The sequence below is a fragment of the Typopeltis vanoorti genome, chromosome 18, assembly GCF_054136105.1.
Source record: "Typopeltis vanoorti isolate ZY-2024b chromosome 18, IOZ_Tvanoo_1.0, whole genome shotgun sequence".
In the NCBI taxonomy this organism is placed as follows: Eukaryota; Metazoa; Arthropoda; class Arachnida; order Uropygi; family Thelyphonidae; genus Typopeltis; species Typopeltis vanoorti.
The window spans coordinates 17724960-17745398 of NC_143566.1; the positions used below are offsets into that span (position 1 = coordinate 17724960).

At 36.3% G+C, this 20439-nt stretch overlaps 1 protein-coding gene across 6 annotated transcripts in view; it reads right to left on the minus strand.

Moving 5' to 3' along the window:
* LOC150096516 (polyamine-transporting ATPase 13A3-like) overlaps nt 1–20439 on the minus strand; it is a 751182-nt gene that overhangs the window by 256553 nt on the left and 474190 nt on the right. For all 6 annotated transcript variants that reach the window (XM_090407885.1, XM_090407886.1, XM_090407887.1 and 3 more), the window contains one exon: nt 8014–8121. In XM_090407885.1, the coding sequence (XP_090264011.1) occupies nt 8014–8121 (108 nt within the window). The remainder of the gene's footprint in view (nt 1–8013; nt 8122–20439) is intronic.

The following is a 20439-nucleotide window of genomic DNA, read 5'->3' on the forward strand; positions in this document are numbered from 1 at the left end:
AGATTGGGGGTGGTCGATAAGAATTTCACAGGCTTCCTTCAATTTGCGTTCATACCATGTATTGGTGTGATGTAAACAACTGGTGCTTATCCAGTCAATTCTATATAAAGTGTTCAGGGAATGATGCTTATCAACCAAACCGATCTAAACAATAATAACGCCGGTCTAAAAATCCAAAGCATATGAAAGGCACATATTCTACCCACAGAACCTTTCTTCCTAAGAGCTAACTATAAACAGGACTGTAGAAAATACAGAATCTTAAATCTAATATAACAATTGTCATCATCAAATTCCTGCCATGTACACTCAAGGGGTGTATAGGATATGATACAACTACATTAAAAATTCATCATTACTAACTTCCTATCTACAATTTTCCTCCAAATCAGTCTGTTACTTGTCAACACTTCAACATTATCAGATCTTATATTTCTATCGTTTAAGGTACTTTGTACCGTATCAATCCACCTATATCTTGGTCTTCCTCTGGGTAGTTTTCCTGCCAACCTGGCAAAGAACACTTGTTTTGTTAATCTTTCCTTGCCCATTCTGTTTACGTGACCATACCACCTGAGATTAGCCCTACTAACGCATTTCTGGATGCTGACAATGTCAAGTTCTTTCCTAATATCCTCGTTTTTAATATGATATTGCCATTGATGCCATCTGTTCATGCCAATAATCTTTCTCAGGACTCTCATATCTGCGGTCTCTAGTCTTTGGTCAAGTGTTTTACTTCTGACCCAGCTCTCAGATCCATAAGTTAAAACTGGTTTGAACACTGTCTTCTATATATAGCTAATTTAGTGTTCCGACTAATTTCTCTCTTATTCCATATGAATTTATTCAATTGACTTCCTACCATACCAGCTTTGTTGATTCTGTTGTCTATTTCCATATTTAATTTACCACCTTCACTAAAAATCGTGTCTAAGTAGCTGAAATGTTTTATTGTTCCACAGATTCTCCGTTCTCAACGCATTTGACATTTTCAACAATTCTGCCTATTTTCATTGCCTTTGTATTGCTGACCTTCATACCATATCTATTACAACAGTTATTCAATTTAGTCAGAGAATCTTGCAGACTTGTAGCAGATTTATTTAGAAGTATAACATCGTCTGCATAAAGCAAAGAGCTGAAATTAACATCTCCAATTTTGATATCATGTTTAATACCACTTTCCTTCATAATGTGATCCATATAGATAATGAATAACAGAGGGGATAATGTACATCATTGTCTCACACCAGATTTAACATTAAACCATCTTCCTGTATTTCCTTCAATTCTAACTGCGGACTTACAACTCAAATGATGCCCCATCGACACCTCGTCATATACCTTTTCCAGATCGACAAAACTTAAATACAGATCTTTGTTATATTCCCATGCTTTCTCAACTATTTGTCGTAAAGTGAAGATCTGATCCTGACCAGCCTCTATTTGGCCTGAATCCAGCTTGTTCTTCACCAAGCTTTTCTTCCACAATTCTTCTCAACTGTTTCTCAAGTATACTTGCATAGATCTTGCCAGGAACACTCAGTAGGGAAATACCTCTGTAATTCTCACATTCAGTTTTATTTCCCTTTTTATATATGGGTACTATGAGAGCTCTACTCCAATCATCGGGAATTCGTCCCTCTGTCCAGGCTTTCTGAACTATGCAGTGCAGCCACTGTAAGACTCTTATACCACCATACTTCAGCATTTCTGGTCAAATATCATCTACTCCTGCTGCATTTCCACATTTCAAGCCTTTGATGGCTTTTTCTATTTCAAGTATGGATATGTATTCCTGACTGCATGCCTGGTCAGTGTATTTTACCACTGTGCTGTCATCACTGCTTGTTTCATTTAGCAGTTTTTCAAAGTAATTACTCCATACTTCAAGGATATCTTTTTCTCCCGTTTTTCATGTCGCCTTTATCATCTCTAACTCCTTTTACAGCACTCTTTCCTCCAATCCTAAGCTTCTTCAACAACATTCAGAATATCTTGCCACATTCTTGATATTTATTTTCTATGTTCTTGCCAAAGTAATCCCACGACATTTGTTTAGCTAGTTTTATACGGTGTTTTGCTTTCTTACATTTCTCTGTATTCTCTAAGAGCAAAAGCTGCCTTATTTGCCAGGAACTTTTGATATGCTTTCTTCTTCTCCTTCACTGCCTCTTTAACTTCCTGTGTTCACCATGGAGTTCTGATTTTTCTATCCTTGCAGACAACTTCACCACATGCCTCTCTGGCATGTGGTGAAGTTGCCTTGAAGAAACCCTGAATCAATCAGGGTTTCTTCAAGGCTTGCCACTAAATCTCCAAGGTTTAGGTGTTGTTCTCAAATGTTTTCATTTTTTCTTCAATTATCTTTATGCATTTTAGTCTACAGTTCATATCTGAGAGCTGCTCAACTTTCATTCGCTTTAAAACTTTCTTACATGTTATTCTTTTCAATATGAAATTCAATTTTATCCTGCTCAAGACTAAATAGTGATCACTTCCAAACATTCTGGTGTCCTCCACCAGGGAGAAAACATCACTAACAACAATAACATAATCAATGAGACTTTTTTTATTCCTTGTCTCTTCTCTCCATGTGAATTTGTGCACATTTTTATGTTGGAACATGGTGTTAGTAATAACCAGTCCATGTCCTGAGCAGAAATCCAACAGGTATTTGCCATTATTATTAGCTTTGCTATTTTCTCCAAATTTTCCCAAAAGATTTTGTATGTCTGACAATCATTTCCTACTTTGCTATTTAGATCCCCAACAAGGACCAACTTTTCCTTTTTCATTGTGTCAGTTGCTTTTTCTAAAGCTTCAAAAAATTCCTCCATTTCTACCTTTGTAGAGCCTTCTGTGGGACCATAGGCACAAATAAGTCTCATTGTCCAGTTCCCCATTCTGATATTTGCCCAGATCACTCTACTTGAGACTGACTGCCATTCAAGAAATAGCCTCATATTTTGTGTTGAATACTATGGCTACTCCTTTTCCTTGATTGTCATTTCCTGAATATAACATTTTGTATTTATTGCTCAGAAAGATCTCACCAGTTTTTGTCTTTTTTGTTTCAATCACCCCTATTATGTCGATGTGTACTTATCTAATTCCTCAGCTTGTTCCATTTCTTTGCCATTCAGGCTTCTTATGTTAATAGTACCGATCTTTAACTCTGGTGATGTTGAGTTGAGGTGTGTTTTCAGATTTATTCCAGTAGCTGACTTTTAGCTGTTCGCTTTGGCGAAAACAATTGGGGCCTTGTTTAACCGGGTGATGTCCCAGCCGGCATGAAATTTTGTCATGTTGTACCATCATTTTGTGTTTTGGTTTAAGCCAATAGGAATACAATTTGGTTGGCTAAATCCCATATTGCCAGCCTATCCTCGTTCATTCAGTATACAGTTAGTTACCTAACAGGGTGCATCACGAGAAGGTGAGGACTGGACATTATGTCAGAAACCCTGGTTGGTTCTCCGCATTCCTTTAAAGGCTATGTGGAGGTCTCCTCTCAGTTATACAGCTTTGACCCTTAAGCACCCCAGTGGTATACCTAGATTTTGCAAAGACTTTAGATAGAATGTCACACCACAAGTTGGTAACTAAACTGAAGAAAATGGGATTGTATGATAGATTAATGAGTTGGATAGGCAACTAGCTATCAGATGGGTATCAGCAAGTTGTGAATGGAGGTGCAGTATCCCAGAAGAGGAAAGTCACTAGTGGTTAGCTACAGGGGTTTGTTTTGGGATCAGTCATTTAATTTGTATATTAAAAATATTAGGTTGAGTTTAACTGGTGATATGCATCTGTTTGCTGATGATACAAAACTGTGGTGGGTGATGAGGAGGAATGAAGTAGATGTTATGGCCTTACAGGAGGATTTGAATAGATTATATGAGTGAGCAACAGCATAGAACTGTTAGTTCCATGTTGTAAAGAATAAAGTTCTGAAATTTGGTAGACAATAATGGGATGCAAAGCATCCACTTAGTGGTTTAATTGTGGAGGAAGTTGAGAAGATTACAAACTATGGAGTGGTGGTGGACAAGGATCTGCATTTCAGAAGTCACATTGCACAAGTTTAACATGTAGAAATAAAGAGGTTCTGGTTCCATTGTACAATGACTTAATCAGGTCTCATATGGATTATTATGCACAAGTTTGGTCCTCTGTTTTTCATGGTAAAAAACAGAGGACTGTTTTTCAGCTGGTCACTGGGATATAAAGGCATATTGAGGGATTGTAGTTTACAAAGCCTTGCGAGTAGGAGAAAAATGGGGCATATGATGGAGACATTTAAGTTGGTAAAGGGTTGTTACCAGGTTAATGTGGAAGAAATTTTTCATTGAATGGGGAGAGGGGATAGAACAAGGAAAACATTCCTAGAAACTGTATAAGAAGGGTGTGAGCAGGGGTATAAGGAGCAAATTCTTTGCATTGAGGGTGGTTGGTGAGTGGAATGCATTGCCTGAAGCAGTGATTACAGATGCATTGAGTTTAAAGCACAGTTTGATGAGCTCTGTGCATAACAGAGTATGCCTCCTGTGATGAGTCTTTTCACTCCATGGAAGTCTGGTGTTAATAATAATAAAATGAACTCAACTTTCACTGAAAAAAAAAAAAAAAAAAAAGAATAAAACCAAATTCAGTTTTACAGTTTCATAAGAGGCATCATTTGAGGCATCATTCCATTTGTTTAAGAATGTAGACACAGTAGACACAGATATCTAACTAATAATACAGATCCCCTATGGAAGAAATTATTTATTACCATGGAATTTTTATACATAATAGAAAAATCAACAATTCAGCAATAATGATTTAGTAAGGCAATAACCGTCAATTGTTACTGCAAACAAAATAATGAAGGGGAAAAAAGCACCTTTGTTCTATTAATTTTATACTGAAATATGCCTATGAAATGTGGACAAAAATTTAAGTTTATTAGAAATAGTATTTGACTAGCAGATTAAATGAAATTTATGAGGTAAACAGTAAAATATATCTTATATAATCATAAAAGAAATGAAGTTATGAAACAATTAAATCAAGAATCAATAAGAGAGAAAATAAAGAAATGTAAACACAACTGGATGTAGCACATTAAAAATATGCAAATATAAGGTAACCAAAAAACTTTGTGCAGTTTTTCATAATAAAAATTAAACAAAAACAACCGCAGAAATTTTCATAATTATTATTATGCGACACCTCCAGGGAGTCCAAAGACTCATCGAGGGAGTGTGCCAACAGCATTGAACGATTGAATCCCTTCCAACTACTAACCGCACTCAAACTTCCTTAACTTTTTGCGTGAGCCATTAGTAGCAGAGGCTCTACCAATCGACCAACCTTTGCTGGCAAAATAAAAATTAAACAACTGCAGAAATTTTCATAAAATGTTTTATTCATTAAAATAAGCACAGTCTACAACTCTTTCCCAATAAGACAGAAAGAGTTTGTAAACTCTGATTTTATAAAAGATATTGTCTTTAGAAGTAATAAACCTAGCAACCTCCACTTCAATCTCCGTTTTATTGTGGAACTGTCTATTTCGCATGCGATTGTCTAGTGCCAAAAAAGATTTTTGACATTTCTCCAAGTGATCATCACTTGGAGAAATGTCAGAAGAATATGGAGGATGAGGGAATATCTCCCATCCTAAAGCACAAACCTTCTCACAGTTATGTTTTGCATTGTTCTGCAAGAATAGCAGTTTCTTCTGATTAACTAGTTCTGGCTGTTTCTAAAGTAACATATCCTGCACACGCTCAAGTTGCACTGAGTAGATTTTGCTTGTAATTGTTTGGCCTGCAGAAAGAAACTCGTAGTGGAGAATACCGGCTCCAGTCCACTACACAAAAGCACAGTCTTCTGGGAATGAAGCAGTGCCTTTGAAGTGTGCAGTACTGGATCATTTGGTGACAACCAATAATACGTTTGCTTCCTGTTAGAGTACAAGATCTATTTTTTATTATAAGTGAGCAAGTCATCCAAAAATGGCTCATTTTTGTGACACGAAAGAAGTGAAGAACAAATTGATAGCATCTAAAGTTTATTGTCATCTGATAATGCATGTGGGACCCATTTGCTTAGCTTTCATGATTATCCCAATTGATTCAAGTGTAAACAAATCGTTTTTGTTTCACCACATTAAACATTTGTGAAAGTTCTTGACATGTTAATTTTGAACAATTTTCAACAGCAGCACTTAATTCTTCAATATCAATAATGGAGAGTTTTCCTGAACATGGTGCATCTTCAAGTGATTCATCACCAGAAACAAATTTTTTAAACCATTTATGTGCAGTATATTCTGCTACCACATCTTTTCCAAATACCGTATATATCATGGGACACTTCAGAAGCCTTTGAACTGAGTTTAAATTTGTAAAGCAAACAATCAAGGTTCAAGTGACATTTTAAAAGGAGTCAAAGTCACAGAAAAAGAGTACACACTAAGTTAGAGTGCACCGATTGACTGACATGTATCTGCACCTTATGATGCACATAAAAAATAGTGCTCTGCAAACCACTACAAAATAAAACAAGTCACTGCAGAGAACTCTACTAAAAACCACACAAAATTTTTTGGTTATCTGATAGAAAGACAAATGAGTCATGCAGTGAACAGAATTACTGATGGTTTCTGAGGATTTAAGCCATAATAGGCTTAAATCCTCAAAGAGCATAAAGATTAAGTAGTATTTTACATAAGGTATATGTGTTTAATTACTCATAGATTTCAATTTCTTTAAGGAGATATTCTGTCCAGTCAAAATGTTATAACCACTATCCTAATATTTCATAGGCTTCCCTTTTGCTAATAGAATTTCTTCTACACAGCATGTGTGTGTGTGGGGGGGGGGAGCTGTACAACACTGTCAAGATTGCTTATATAAGTGTTCAGGATGGAGGATTCAAATAACATATCTCTCAATCTACATAATCCTAGAGATGTTCTATGCAATTTACATCCATATAATTCAACAGCTAACACCTGGAAGTTACGTATGTTTAATAAACCACTCTCAAATGATACTGGCTGTCTGATACTGCGCATTATCCTGCTAAAAAACACCTGTTATATCTGAATGACAATCATCACAAAGGGATGTAAGTGATCAACTACAATGGATAGGTACTCTATAGCATTTGCAGTATGGTGGTCAGCACATACTGTGACTAAGAAAATCCCAGGAAAACATCCGCCATATCATAATGCTGCTGCTACCTACTGTTTCTGCTGGAACATGACCAGGAAAAATTCTGCTTCCCAGGTTTTCACCTAACCATCCACCTATAGTTCACAAAATACAGATGAAAATGAGGTTCATACAAAAAGGCAACTTTTTTTCCAGCCTTTTGTGGTCCGATAATATCTCTGAATAGGCACAGCCATGGGTCCCTTGACTGGCAGCCTGTGCTATTTGAAAGACAATCACCACAAATGGATGTAAGAGAGGCCCAAGATACATTGAGTTGTGATCTGGAAAACACTACAATTCGTACCTGGTTAAATTCCATGGTCACCCATTCCACAGTTTCATCTATGGGCTCATACAAAGCACAACAATCTACAATTCAGCATTAATATCAATGAGGAGTGAACATCACCACTAGTTCAGTAAGTAGTATTTTGCACCGCATCCTTCCACTCTTGGAACACCTTATTTACTGCACTTCTTATTTTTTGGAACACCCTATTTACTGTACAATATTCACCTTGGAACACCTTGTTTACTGCACAATATTCACATTATGCCTTTTTGAAGTCTGTCAGTTCATGTCCCTTGCCCATGTCAATCAGCAATATATCCCCCAACTCCAGACACTATCATGTATCTTAGAGGGGTACAAAGGCAATTTTGAAATAATGAAGAAGTTATAATATTTTGACTAGACTGTAATTTAAGAGACATCAAGTGTTGCAGAAAGTACTGAAATGAATGCCTAAACATTCTCAAAGTTTGGTAGGTCTCTATTTTGAACAATTTAACTAACCTCTAAATCAATATCAGCAATCTTCTGGTTCAAGCGTTTTGGATGGACAATAGTTGGAGTAATAATATCATATTTTGTCGTATCATCAACTTCTGGTTCTTCTAGCTCCTAGATAATAAGTAAAATAAAACAATTAAATAAATATCCATTGATAAGCTATATTTTTTTTTTTTTTTTTAAAGTACAATAAAATATAACAAAAAAACTTATCAAATAGGTGTAACTTTTTGTTGTTGCATTAAGAGATACCAAAAAGATGAAACTAGTTGCTATTAGAATATTCCTTTTATAATATGTTAAATCTACTACAATCTCCCTATTCCAGAGAATTAGGCTGCTTTGAATTTCCCACATAATCATCCAATTCACCTGATATGGATGCACATTAATAAGTTCAATATCACTGTGAACTCAGACAATGGAGAAATATTTCTAATATTAGAAATTACCTACAGAAATATTAGCAAAATAAAAAATAAAGGAGAGTATAGTAGGTATGGGATCAGAGAACTACTGGATGGATGAGGGATATGTTAACATTCAAAGTGTAAAAACATTTTACTCAGGGAAAAAAAAAAAAGATGGAGTACACAGATCATCACAGTAAAAAATATTTTTTTTTAAATTCAATAACACAACTTCCGGTGTCATAATTGCACCAACATTAAAAGCCAAAGCTAATTAAATCTCTCAAATCATAAGAACAGACAATAATAGAAAATAAATGTTGATACTAATCCATAATTCACTGGACATGAGCAGATGCTGTCTGGTCACTCTGAAACTTGGTAATGTGCCATATGAATTCTTGCAAGGTTGTTCTATATAGCCATCTCACTGGGGGTCTACCACTTCCATTTTCCCAGAAGTCTTCCTTCCATTATTTTCGTATGCCCAAAGTATTTCATCTATCAATACTCTTAAGCAGTATTAACCACTTCACAAATCTGAATGAATATATTCAGGTATGACCAAAAAATATTCTCCTAAGTTTGCTCCAGTGTCTTGTATTTTTTCCTAATCATAAGAATTTAAACGAATATACTCATATGGCCATTTCAATTCATTTATTTTGTGTTTGGAACATGGCTTAAGATGTAATGATCATCATCAAGTTCACACCATTATTAACTTTCTCTCTACAATATTCCTCCGAATTATCTATTATCTGTCAGGACTCCAATATTCTCAGATCTTATATTTTGTTCTCCTAAGGCAATTCTTAGGGTATAAATCCACCTACATCTAGGTCTTCCTCAGAGTTTGTTCCTGCCATCCTACCAAAAAACACTTGTTTGCTACTCCTTCCTCTCTCATTCTACTTAAGTGACTATACCACCTGACTTAGCTCTGCTCACACCTAAATGCTAACAAGTCAGGTTCATTCCTAATATCCTCATTTTAATTATGATTCTGCCATTGACTATTCACTCACCTAACCTTTCTCAGAACATGCATATCTGTGGTCTCAAGTCTTTGATTCACACTTCATTTCTAACCCAGCTCACAGAGCAATAATTTAAAGTTGGTTTGAACACAGTCAATAAATGGAATTTTGTGCTCTCTAATTTTACTGTAATTTAAAGTAATTTCTACCAAATGAAAGTATACCAAGTACTTGAGTACTTCATTTCTGAAGGAACTGAAGTACTCAAGACTAACTGTAAGTATTCTAAACTTTTCAACAATAAGATTTACCCTATTTTGCTATTGGCCACAAAAAGCATCCACACACACACAATATACAGAGATGCCTGCAGCATGTCTGTATATTGTGTGTGAAGTGCCATATCTACAAGTTGAAGATTATGGACAAGAAAAAGAACCTTAAGTGCAATTTTTGTTACCAGTTGATGCATGCCAATTGCACAAAGATTGACAAACAGTGATAAAACTCCTGACCACCTCAGCCAACCATTATTTTCCAGTGCCTCCACTCCATTAAACAGTTTCTAAATCTCAAAAGTGCAAGGACAACCTAGAACAGTGCTTTATGATACTTTCTACCATAAAATTTCCATCAACGCATTAACAAAAAACAACTCAAAGGTGATTGACACTCAGTGCCTTCATGTTAACATGTCTAATGCTGTTTACATCCTCATTACTCCATCAACCCACTATCATGGAAGAGAATAAAAAAGATGCTATCATATTGAATTTTCACTCAGAAACAGATGTGACATTAAACAAAAATATCTGCAAGTTTTTCAAACAATGCAAATTTGACTCCAAGAAAATCATCAAGTGTCACCCACTTCAAGCCCATGAACATGTGGGGAGATGGAACAAATCTCCCATGTCTAGTCAAAGTGAACTGTGCTACACCGATGAGAAAATCTGTATTCATAACCACCGTGAACAATATGTCACATGCACAATCCTAGCCAGATCTCACCTACGTGCAGTGGGAACAAGGTAGAAACATATAGAAGAAACTGGAAGAAAAATGACAAAGTGGAGATGACGCATAGACACTTCATTATTAAAAAAAAAAGGAGTACTAATTCAAAACTCCAGGCCTATTAACAGTCAATGTGGAAACTTGAACTCCATCACTGCAGAGAAAATTGTGTACGACTTATGCAGTCAATAGCAAACTTCACAGAATCCTCTTAATAGACTTCACCAATATATGTAGCCTCAGTTCCAACCTTAATGTCCATTTACATCTCCAATTCTACAAAACCTCACCTACTTTTCCTGATAAAAACTCAAATTTCTACACCCCTAAGAACTACTCATCTCAGTTACACACTCCTTGACTACTTTCTCCTCAACAGTAGGGTTTGTGCATATGTTCACTCCGATATGCCATGTCAAAGAATGCCCAACATGGAAATATGCAGATTTTGCCCTCCTTTGGTTGAAAATCTCTGTAACCCATTCCATCATATTCATTTACTGTAGAGACAACAAATGAGTTGAGTAGTTAGCCACTACGAACTCATTTACTACTAATATTAATAATAATAAAAATGTTGATATTTTTCAACCCAGCTTCCTAACAGTGAGGCTATCTTCCTTAGAGACTTGCACAACACTAGCTGGCTCTCTATTCCAACTGCACAGATCAAGCAGTCTAATCTTTAAAAGTATCTGTGGCAATACTATAAAACAACAAAATTATATGATAATCATAGTAATAAATTCTAATGAAAGTACACATATTTCATTAAGAATTATCTACCCGTTAGCACAAGAAAACTCCCCATTAAAAAAGCTGGGTTGAAAAATATCAACATTTAAAGAAAGGAAATTGAAAATTTCAGAATGGTTGGTAGTGGCATTAGTTGAACTACTTAACTCATTTGCTGTAGAGACAGCAAATGAATATGACAGAGATTTTCAACCAAAGTAGATCAAAATCTGCATATTTCCACATTGGGCACTCTTTGACATGGCATATTGGAGTGAACATATGCACAAACCCTAGTATACTGAAAATAACAGTACATCATCAGTGTGTAGAAACAATAAGCAAAATCTCCAAGTGAGATGATCTACATACCTATTAAACCACATTTCCTTGGATAGATTATTGCCTCTGGCCATCTGATCCAAACCTGTGTGCGAAATGTACTACTCAAATAATTTGGACTGGCATGGAAACATTTATTCCTTCCTCCAGTCCTGTCCCAATGGTAAATGCATTCTGGTCTCTAGCCAAAGCTATTTGACTGCAACTTCTGCCCAACATTGCTCACCACTATTACATCCTGATGACTCTACTGCATCATCCACAGAAAAAGTTGACCTCTTGGTTTTCCATTTCTCTTCCAATTCTTGCACTGCTGATTTTGATAAATGCCTCCCAACCATTCCAAACACTCAATGCCCAGTTTGTATTTCACCAGAAAGAGATCAGAAAAAATTTGCTTGAACAGATACCAAAAAAGGTTTCCTGGCCATGATGGCATTCCTCCAGTTGTCCTAAAGGTTTGTACTCCAGAGTAGACTTTCTATGTTACCTTTTTTAACACACTCCTATTCCAATAGTATCTAACATGTAGTCTGGACACTAGCCCACATTCAACTCATCTCTAAAAGTGGTAACAAATATTTACCTTCAAAATACCATCCATTCTCTCACCTTCATTCTTCCTAAAAGTAATGGAAAGAACCATCAACACCCAACTTCTACGCTACCTTGGAAACTCATCTAACCAACAGTATGAATTCCATCATCACCAATCAACAGATCTGCCAACTTATCTCTCTCATATCTCACCCATAGCAAGTCTCAAATGGTTCTTCTCCTTGATATCGCCAGGGCTACTGACCAGGTCTGGCATAAAGGCCTATTAAGTAAACTGCCATCATATGGTCTTCTCCCATCTCTGTAGTATGATGGCCAGATTTCTGATTGGACACTCATTTTATGTGATGGTTTACTATTGTCTAACCATACAACCAATGCTAGGATCTCACAAGGCTGTTCTCTCACCCACTCTATTCTGTCTATATATATATATATATATATATATGTTCTACTCCAGCAGATCACAATCCAATAAATAGTTTTGCCGACAACAGCATGTTGCATTCCTCCTCTTCATTTGACAAACTCAGCAACACACAAATCACCACGACCTCCAAAGCCTTAACAACTACTATCTTAAAATTCAGATCTCCAAAACATTCGTTTGGTTGGATAATCTTGTCTTCTCTTTTAGCCTTCCTTTGACAACACCAAACTCTCTATGCACAACGAGATGTATCTTCTTTGAATAACACTAACCTCTAATCTCTCTTGCCACAAACATATTACAAATATTGCCTCCTCTGCTACCAAAATTTTTTTTTTTTTTTTTTTTTTTTTTTTTTTTTTTTTTTTTTGGCTTGAGACATTACTTTAACTCAAAACAGCTTCTGTATACAAATCACAAATTCACTCAACCATTGAATATTGCTTTCACATCTGGGGTGGTGCAACCCCCAAAAGATACTGGACTCTATTCATAAAAGGATGGTCAGACTAATTACTGAACCATCGCTCACTAATACACTTCATTTACTTACATGTGCAGTTGCTCAGTCTCTGTTGCTTGCATCATCTACAAGTACTTCTACAGCCACTGTTCTTCAGAATTAGATCAACAATAACTGCACTCTGTCAAATCCATTCAAACACATGCAGCAATTAATCAACATTCCCTCACAGTGCTTCTCCAAGCTCATAGAACAAATTCATCTCCTTCATTCATCCCTTCCACTGCTGCCCTCTAGAACAGTCTACCATTTTGTGTTTCTGAAGGAATACACAACCCACATACATTTCTTCAAGGTAAATGTGAACAAGTTTCTTCTTACCCATCCATGGTACTAGTGTATTAGAGATTAACCAACCTCTTATGGATGGGTTCCCTATTAAAAAAAAAAGAAAGAAAAAGAAATAAAATAATAGTTAAAATGTTTTTATTTCTTCTAGAGATTCTCCATTCAGGATACAATTAATGTTCCTGTATATTTTCATACAAAATTTAATACAGCGGGTGATAAGTGAATTTAGTCCTCATGTAATATTGGTGATTTTTGTCTGTTTTATTGTGTTTTTCCGTTAGAAAATTAGTGTTTTATAGTATATTTTTATTAAGATATTTCAATAATAAGTTTTAAAATGGTGCCAAAAAACGCACAAGAAACATGCTAAGAAAAGCACAACAGGCGAGAACAAGAAGGTTAGCCCCACTAACAAGGTTATTGGAGACATGGAGGAGGTTAATGAAAATGAATTAACCTCCAAAATAGCAAAATTAAAGCAGATCATCAAGAGATGATGCAGGAATTACAAAAAGTCGAGAGGCATTTAAATGAACATAGGGAGGAAAAGAAAATTAAGCAGCAAAATAAGAAACAACAAAACATGGAAACAGGTAAGTCAGGAAGTAACAGAAATCAGGTAAGTGATGTTTTTTGTAAAAAGAAGGATGTTATTTGGTATGGTGACTGTAATAAAACATGCCATTCATGAGCGAGTTATTACTTCAAGTTTCCCCAGAGCAAAAATTAAGAATATAAAGGAATCAATTCAAAAACAGAAATGAAAAGTAAACGAGATTGTAATTGTAACAGGTACTAATGACTTAACTAGCAATAAGTTCAGTACAAGAGAGGACATGAAAGGGTTGTTGGAAGAGGTGAGCATGAAGAGTGAGAAAGTAAACATCATCAGTATTTTATCTCAATATGATAAAAATGAATTAAGAAGAGGGGCTATGATGGCAAACGATTCAATGTATAGGCTGTGTAGAAGGAATGGATACAAGTTTGAGAGAAGATTGGTTTTGTATAAGAGGGATGGCCTACACCTGAATGCATTTGGCATCAGGAGTCTTGAAAAACTAATAACTGGTATGAGACCTAACACAGAGAGTCAGGGAAACTAAATTATAAAGGAAGGAATGGTGAAAATGTGAGTGTAAGAATGACAATGTTATATAACTGTGTTAATGATGGGAATGGGCTTTATCATGGAAATGTTGATGAGAAGAAAACAATTACTTTGTCTTCATCGGGTTTGTACCCATCAAATGGGTGCAAATATGTATAAGGCACTACAGAAGAATAGAGATCTGCAAGTTGTCCAACTGTGTTGTGCAGACTGCAGACAAGAGTATACAAAAGAACATGCAGATAGATTATATTGTCTGTAATGAATGCTAGGAGTATCAGAAACAAAGAGGTAGAGTTTGCTCTCTTGGTCAATATGTTGGGACAGAATGTGGGCATTAGTGAGACCTGGCTATCAGAATCAGACATATTAAATGGTATCAAATGTAAAGGGTACAGTATTTTTAGGAAGGATAGAGAGGAGAGGGTATGCTGCTAATGATATCAGATGACTCGATCCAGTTAGAGTTGAGACCTATGATTGTAGTACTACAACTACTAACAGTATTTCATGTGCCAGTGAGTTTGAAACCATCTGGTGTGAGATGGAATCTAACAAGATCCATTACATAGTGGGGTGTTGTTATAGACCTGGTGGATTGGTTGCTAGGGAAGAAGAAATGCATCGCCAAATAGAAAATATGAGCATGAAAAAAGTAATCATAATGGGAGACTTTAATTGTCCAAATATTGATTGGGTAGCAATAGAATCTCATGAGAAGAATGAAACTGAAGTTATTGAGCTGTTGGTTTCGATGTGATTCAGATATAGTTGAGAGAGTGCAAAGGAGTCTGTTAAAAATGATATCAGGATTGTAGAATACTAATTATGAAGACATATTGAGAATATGTAGACTGCAGACAGTAGCAAACAGGAGAAAAAATAGGGGTGATATGATTGAGACTTAGAAACTTATGAAAGGGTGATACAGGGTCATTTCAGTTGATGGAATTTTTCAATTTATGGAGGGTGGGGAATGGACAGGAGGGCATCCTTGGAAGGTGAGAATGAATGCTGTTAAGAAGGAGATGAGGGCTAGATTTTTTTCTCCTAGGGTATGTGATTGGAATGGATTGCTATTGGATGCTGTGGGTGCAAGCAATTTGAATGAATTCAAGAATAAGTATAATAGCTGGTGCATATAGTATGTGGCCTCTATTAATAATATCTATATAAAGAAAAGTGATGAGATTTAACAACTTCAATTTTGATATCAAGTTTCATGCCGCTCTTTCTATCAAAATACAATCTATATAGACAATTAATAACAATGTCCACCCTTGATTCACACTAGATTTAACATCAAATCATTTTCCTGTACCTCCTTCAAATTATAACTTCTCACTTACAACTGATATATACAGATAATGTATTGCTCGATATAATGTCCCATTTACACCACAGAACTGTAGCATTTCTCTTTGCATCTTGTCATATGCCCTTTTCAGATCTACAAAACTCCAATACCTGTTATATTCCCTTGATTTCTCAACTATTTGTCTTAAAGTAAAATTCTGAACCCGACAACCTCTATTTGGCCTGAATACAACTTGTTCTTTTCATGTTTCTATTCCACAATTTTTCTTAGCCTTTTTACTAGTATGCTAGCTTAAATCTAACCTGGAATAATCAGTAAGGAAATTCTGTAATTCTCGCACTGTTTTATTTCCTTTTTTTTATGGATGGCTAAGAAAACTCTATTCTAATTATCTGGAATATGCCTTTGGAACCATTTGGAATAATCAACATTCTGACTAGACCATCGGTATTATGCAGTATAGCAAACTGAAATCCTGTACGACTCTTTCAGAAGTTTCTAAGTCTCAATCATATCACGCAAACTGTAATGTGGTGAAATATCATCTACTCCAGCTACCTTTCCATATTTCAGGTTTTCCATGTTTTTTTGACCTTAAGTATTATCACAAGTGACAATACTTAGGGTAGAAAAAAAAAGTGTATTTGTGATTACAGTCCTCTTGAGTGTTTCCCACCATCATGTTTATCAGTGTCATCAAAACAAATAATCAGTTGTTTTGAAGAAACGGGATCATTGGGAGTTAGACCTCGCAGAGGTCAAAAACCAATCAGTTTACAACAAGTGAATGAAGTTGCAACTGCCATTCTGGAGCAGACCATGAATAACAGTGTTGGTTCCTGCAGTGCATATGCTGTATCAAGACACATGAATGTGCCTTACATAACTGTCAAGAAAATTCTATGGAAGATTTTGCATTTCAGCCCATTCAAAATAACCCTAAAACAGGAGTTGCACTCGCAGGACTTTGAAAGTCGAATGACATTCGCTTTAACATTTCTTGCTCAAGTGGATTGGATGCTGCATCAGCATGGATGATTTTGTGGGGGAGAAAAGGCTCACTTTCACCTGAACAGATCTGTGAATACCCACAACTGCCAGGTATAGGGTTTGCAAAACCTGCATACAATCCATTCTTTGCATTCACCCAAACTTGCTATCTCATGCAGGTTTACAGCTGTGTTTATCATTGGATCATACTTCTTTGAGGACATTTGCCAGTTAGGTTCTGTGATCTGCTGAGTTACTGCTGAGAGGTATCGCAATATGATAAACAATTCTCTTGTGCCATAGTTACAGCAGCACCTGTGCATAGATTCAGTTATTTTCATGCATTATGCAGCCCCTCCACACAGGAGTTTCAACAACATTTCACAGAAGCCAGAGTAATCAGCCATACGTTTCCCACTGCATGGCAACCATGTTCACCCGATCTGACCCCCCTGTGACTTCTGGATTTCTCAAAGAAGGAGTTTATCAGGATCATCTCGATAACTTAGCAGTGCTGAAAGACAGCATAATGCAGCATGTGCACAACATCAGTCCTGACAGCCGTGTTCTGCTGTTGAATACACTGTGCAAAGGTTGCATTTTGTGGCATACTAGGAAGGGCAGCACATTGAAGAGTACAGCCCATGAATGTATAATTTAAGTGAATAAAAATGTGTTATTTATGCTTGTGTTGCTTTTGTCTTTCTTACACACACAGAGAAAAATCATTACTTCTACATTTGATACATCATACAGCACCCATGGTGATGAATTTTGGAACTTTTTTCCTCAGATATCATTTCCACATGATGCCAAATACATTCCTGCAAAGTTTCGCAACATTTGGATCACTGTGTGGTGCTCCACAAGACCTTAAATGGGAATACTTTAATTTTGATCATCCTGTATTTTCCATGTTCATACAAAAATCTTCCCATGACATGTTGGAAGTTTTTTTGTTTTTTTTTTCCCTTGGACTTGGTTAGACTATAATAAATTTTGTTTAATCCTTTATCCAAGTGTAAGCAAACAAAGTTTGCACCTGCAGTATCTTCAGGACTGCAGCAACTCATGGTAAAGGTGGACCAAGCTCTCATCACTTGTCTTGGTATCTCCCAAAATGCAAAGCACATCTCCTTGCAGACATGTATAATGCTATGTATTAAGGGAAGGGCCACTACCCAGACCAGACCTCTATTGCATTTTCAAGTACAGGTCAAACTCCAAAAACTCAGTGTTGTTCTCCTCAATAACAGGCTCACCCTGCCACTGAGAACTCTCAGAGTTGGCTCTACCATGCGGCAGGCTCACCCCACCACCGAGCAGAGCCACTCATTTGCCCATATGTCACCTGAGGGATAACAACAACAGCTGTGCTTCAGTTAACTTCAAGGGCTACAGCATTGCCATTCATTCCCCCCATCCAGGACCTGGGTGACAGCAACAGCTGAGCCTCAGTTAAAACTTCATGGGCTCACCCCACCACCGAGCAGAGCCACTCATTTGCCCATATGTCACCTGAGGGGTAACAACAACAGCTGTGCTTCAGTTAATTTCAAGGGCTACAGCACTGCCATTCATTCCCCCCATCCAGGACCTGGGTGACAGCAACAGCTGAGCCTCAGTTAAAACTTCATGGGCTACAGCATTGCCATTCATCACCCAAGCTTCCAACCGGTTTTGACGTTTATTGAGGTCTCATCAGTGGGAGCCAGGCCCAGAGGTGGTGATACTAAGGTGGAAGTAATGGAGAAGTCATATTTACCTATACGAGTTGCCAAATGGTGTCTCATCTTATTATTAAATTACTCTGGATTTAGAGTATGATGTTGGAAGTTTTTTTTTTCACTTGGTTAGACTATAATAAATTTAGTTTAATCCTTTATCCAAGTGTAAGCAAACAAAGTTTGCACCTGAAATATCTTCAGGACTGAGGCAACTCTTGGTAAAGGTGGACCAAGCTCTCATCACTTGTCTTAGTATCTCCCAATCCTGGTCTGGAAGAGAGTCTTTTCCTATATATATATATATATATATTATTTTTACATTTCCTCACCTAGAAATATCTTGGCAATGCATTGAACAGACACAAGAAAGCCCCTACAGTTAAGCAAGAAATGAAACTGAAAAGAGGTGAAAGAAGAGCATTCCAGTGAGCAACAAGATGTCTGTAATGAAATGAAGTGGAAAGATAAATGTGATGCGACTATTTTCAACAGTTCATTCATTCATTCATTCATCTCAAATAAAGGAATGTCAATATAAGAGCAAATTTGTTATTATGCCACACATTGTATTATAATCAGCTACAATAGGATTATTGGTGGGCTGATCAACATGATTACTCCCCTCACCATTAAAAGAAAGAGAGGGAAGAAATAGAAGAAAAATTTTCCATTTTTTGGAGGTAGCAGTATGGAATTTGCATATTCTGTACGCAAAATCAGGCTAATTAAAGATGTGTCTGATTTCACAATGGAACTTGTGAATACTCATGGGCGTCCTGGAAACAGTCCAACTCATTTAAGGCTTACTGCCCATCATTTTTCCTTTCGAAATACTATTCCTCCCACAGAAAAAGAAAACCAACCAAACAAGAATGTGTTCTGTGCAAATAAAAGCAAAAGGTGGGAATCGAGATATTTCTGCCCCCGATTGCGATTTTGTGCATGACATCACATCACATCATGTTCTACAGAATGACACACTAAAGTTAATTTTTAAAATGATTTTTTAATTGTTCCTTCCTTTCTTTCTTTTTTTCCCCCTTAATCTTATAAAAATAAACTGTACTAAAAATAAACTGGAAAATTTTCTTTTGAACTTAATGGAAGTTATTTTTTAGTTCCAAAATAATGCGAGCAAATTCCTTACAGATAACGTGGACACATTTCTTAAAGAAAAGTGATTCATCTATAAATACATTTAAAAGAAATTAAATTCACTAACAGAAATTTGATTTTCTAAACAGGCATCATTAAAGCATAAAATGTATTTTATGATCAACTTTCTCTCAGAAAATTAGTTAGTAGATTAAAGTTTTAGCCTTCCAGGATCAATTAATTTGTCCAGCTTTCAGTGTACATAATCCTCAACAGTCTCCTGCAACATCGTATCTTGAAAGCAGCTAAACTTTTCCTATCAGACTTCTTTAGATTCCAAGTGTCAGATCTCTAAGTGGCTACTAAAATAAAATATTTAAAAAAAAAAAAGAAAGAAAGAAAAAAAAAAAAAAACAGCTATATCCAGAATCCTCAACTTTGTCCCTTTAGTGACAGATTTTCCCTCCAGACTTTAAATAAGTCGCTGATATTTTTCTAATTATTCCTGATCTTCTATTTTCTGAACAGCAATTCTTCACATTGATAATGGATCCAAGGTACTCAAACATGCTGGCTTTCTCAATTATTCTCGGTTTCTTTGGCCTTCCCAGTTTATATTTCCTTCAAGAACCATAATCTCTGTTTTACTAGAGTGGAGTTTAAGTCTGTCAAGAATTTGGCCTAGTTCTTCCTTGTACTGTATCAGTGTATTTCATATTGCTAATCCACCTATCCTAATTCCTGTTTTTTAGTTAATTCAGTGCTGCAGGCATTATGTTCTTAGCACAGACACTGAACAGACAAGAAGATAGTAGGCATCCTTGCCTAACTTGCTTGCCCACCTGAAGCCAATCAGTTAATCCAACATCTGTTTTAGGCAAGAAAACTTGCTCATTGCACAA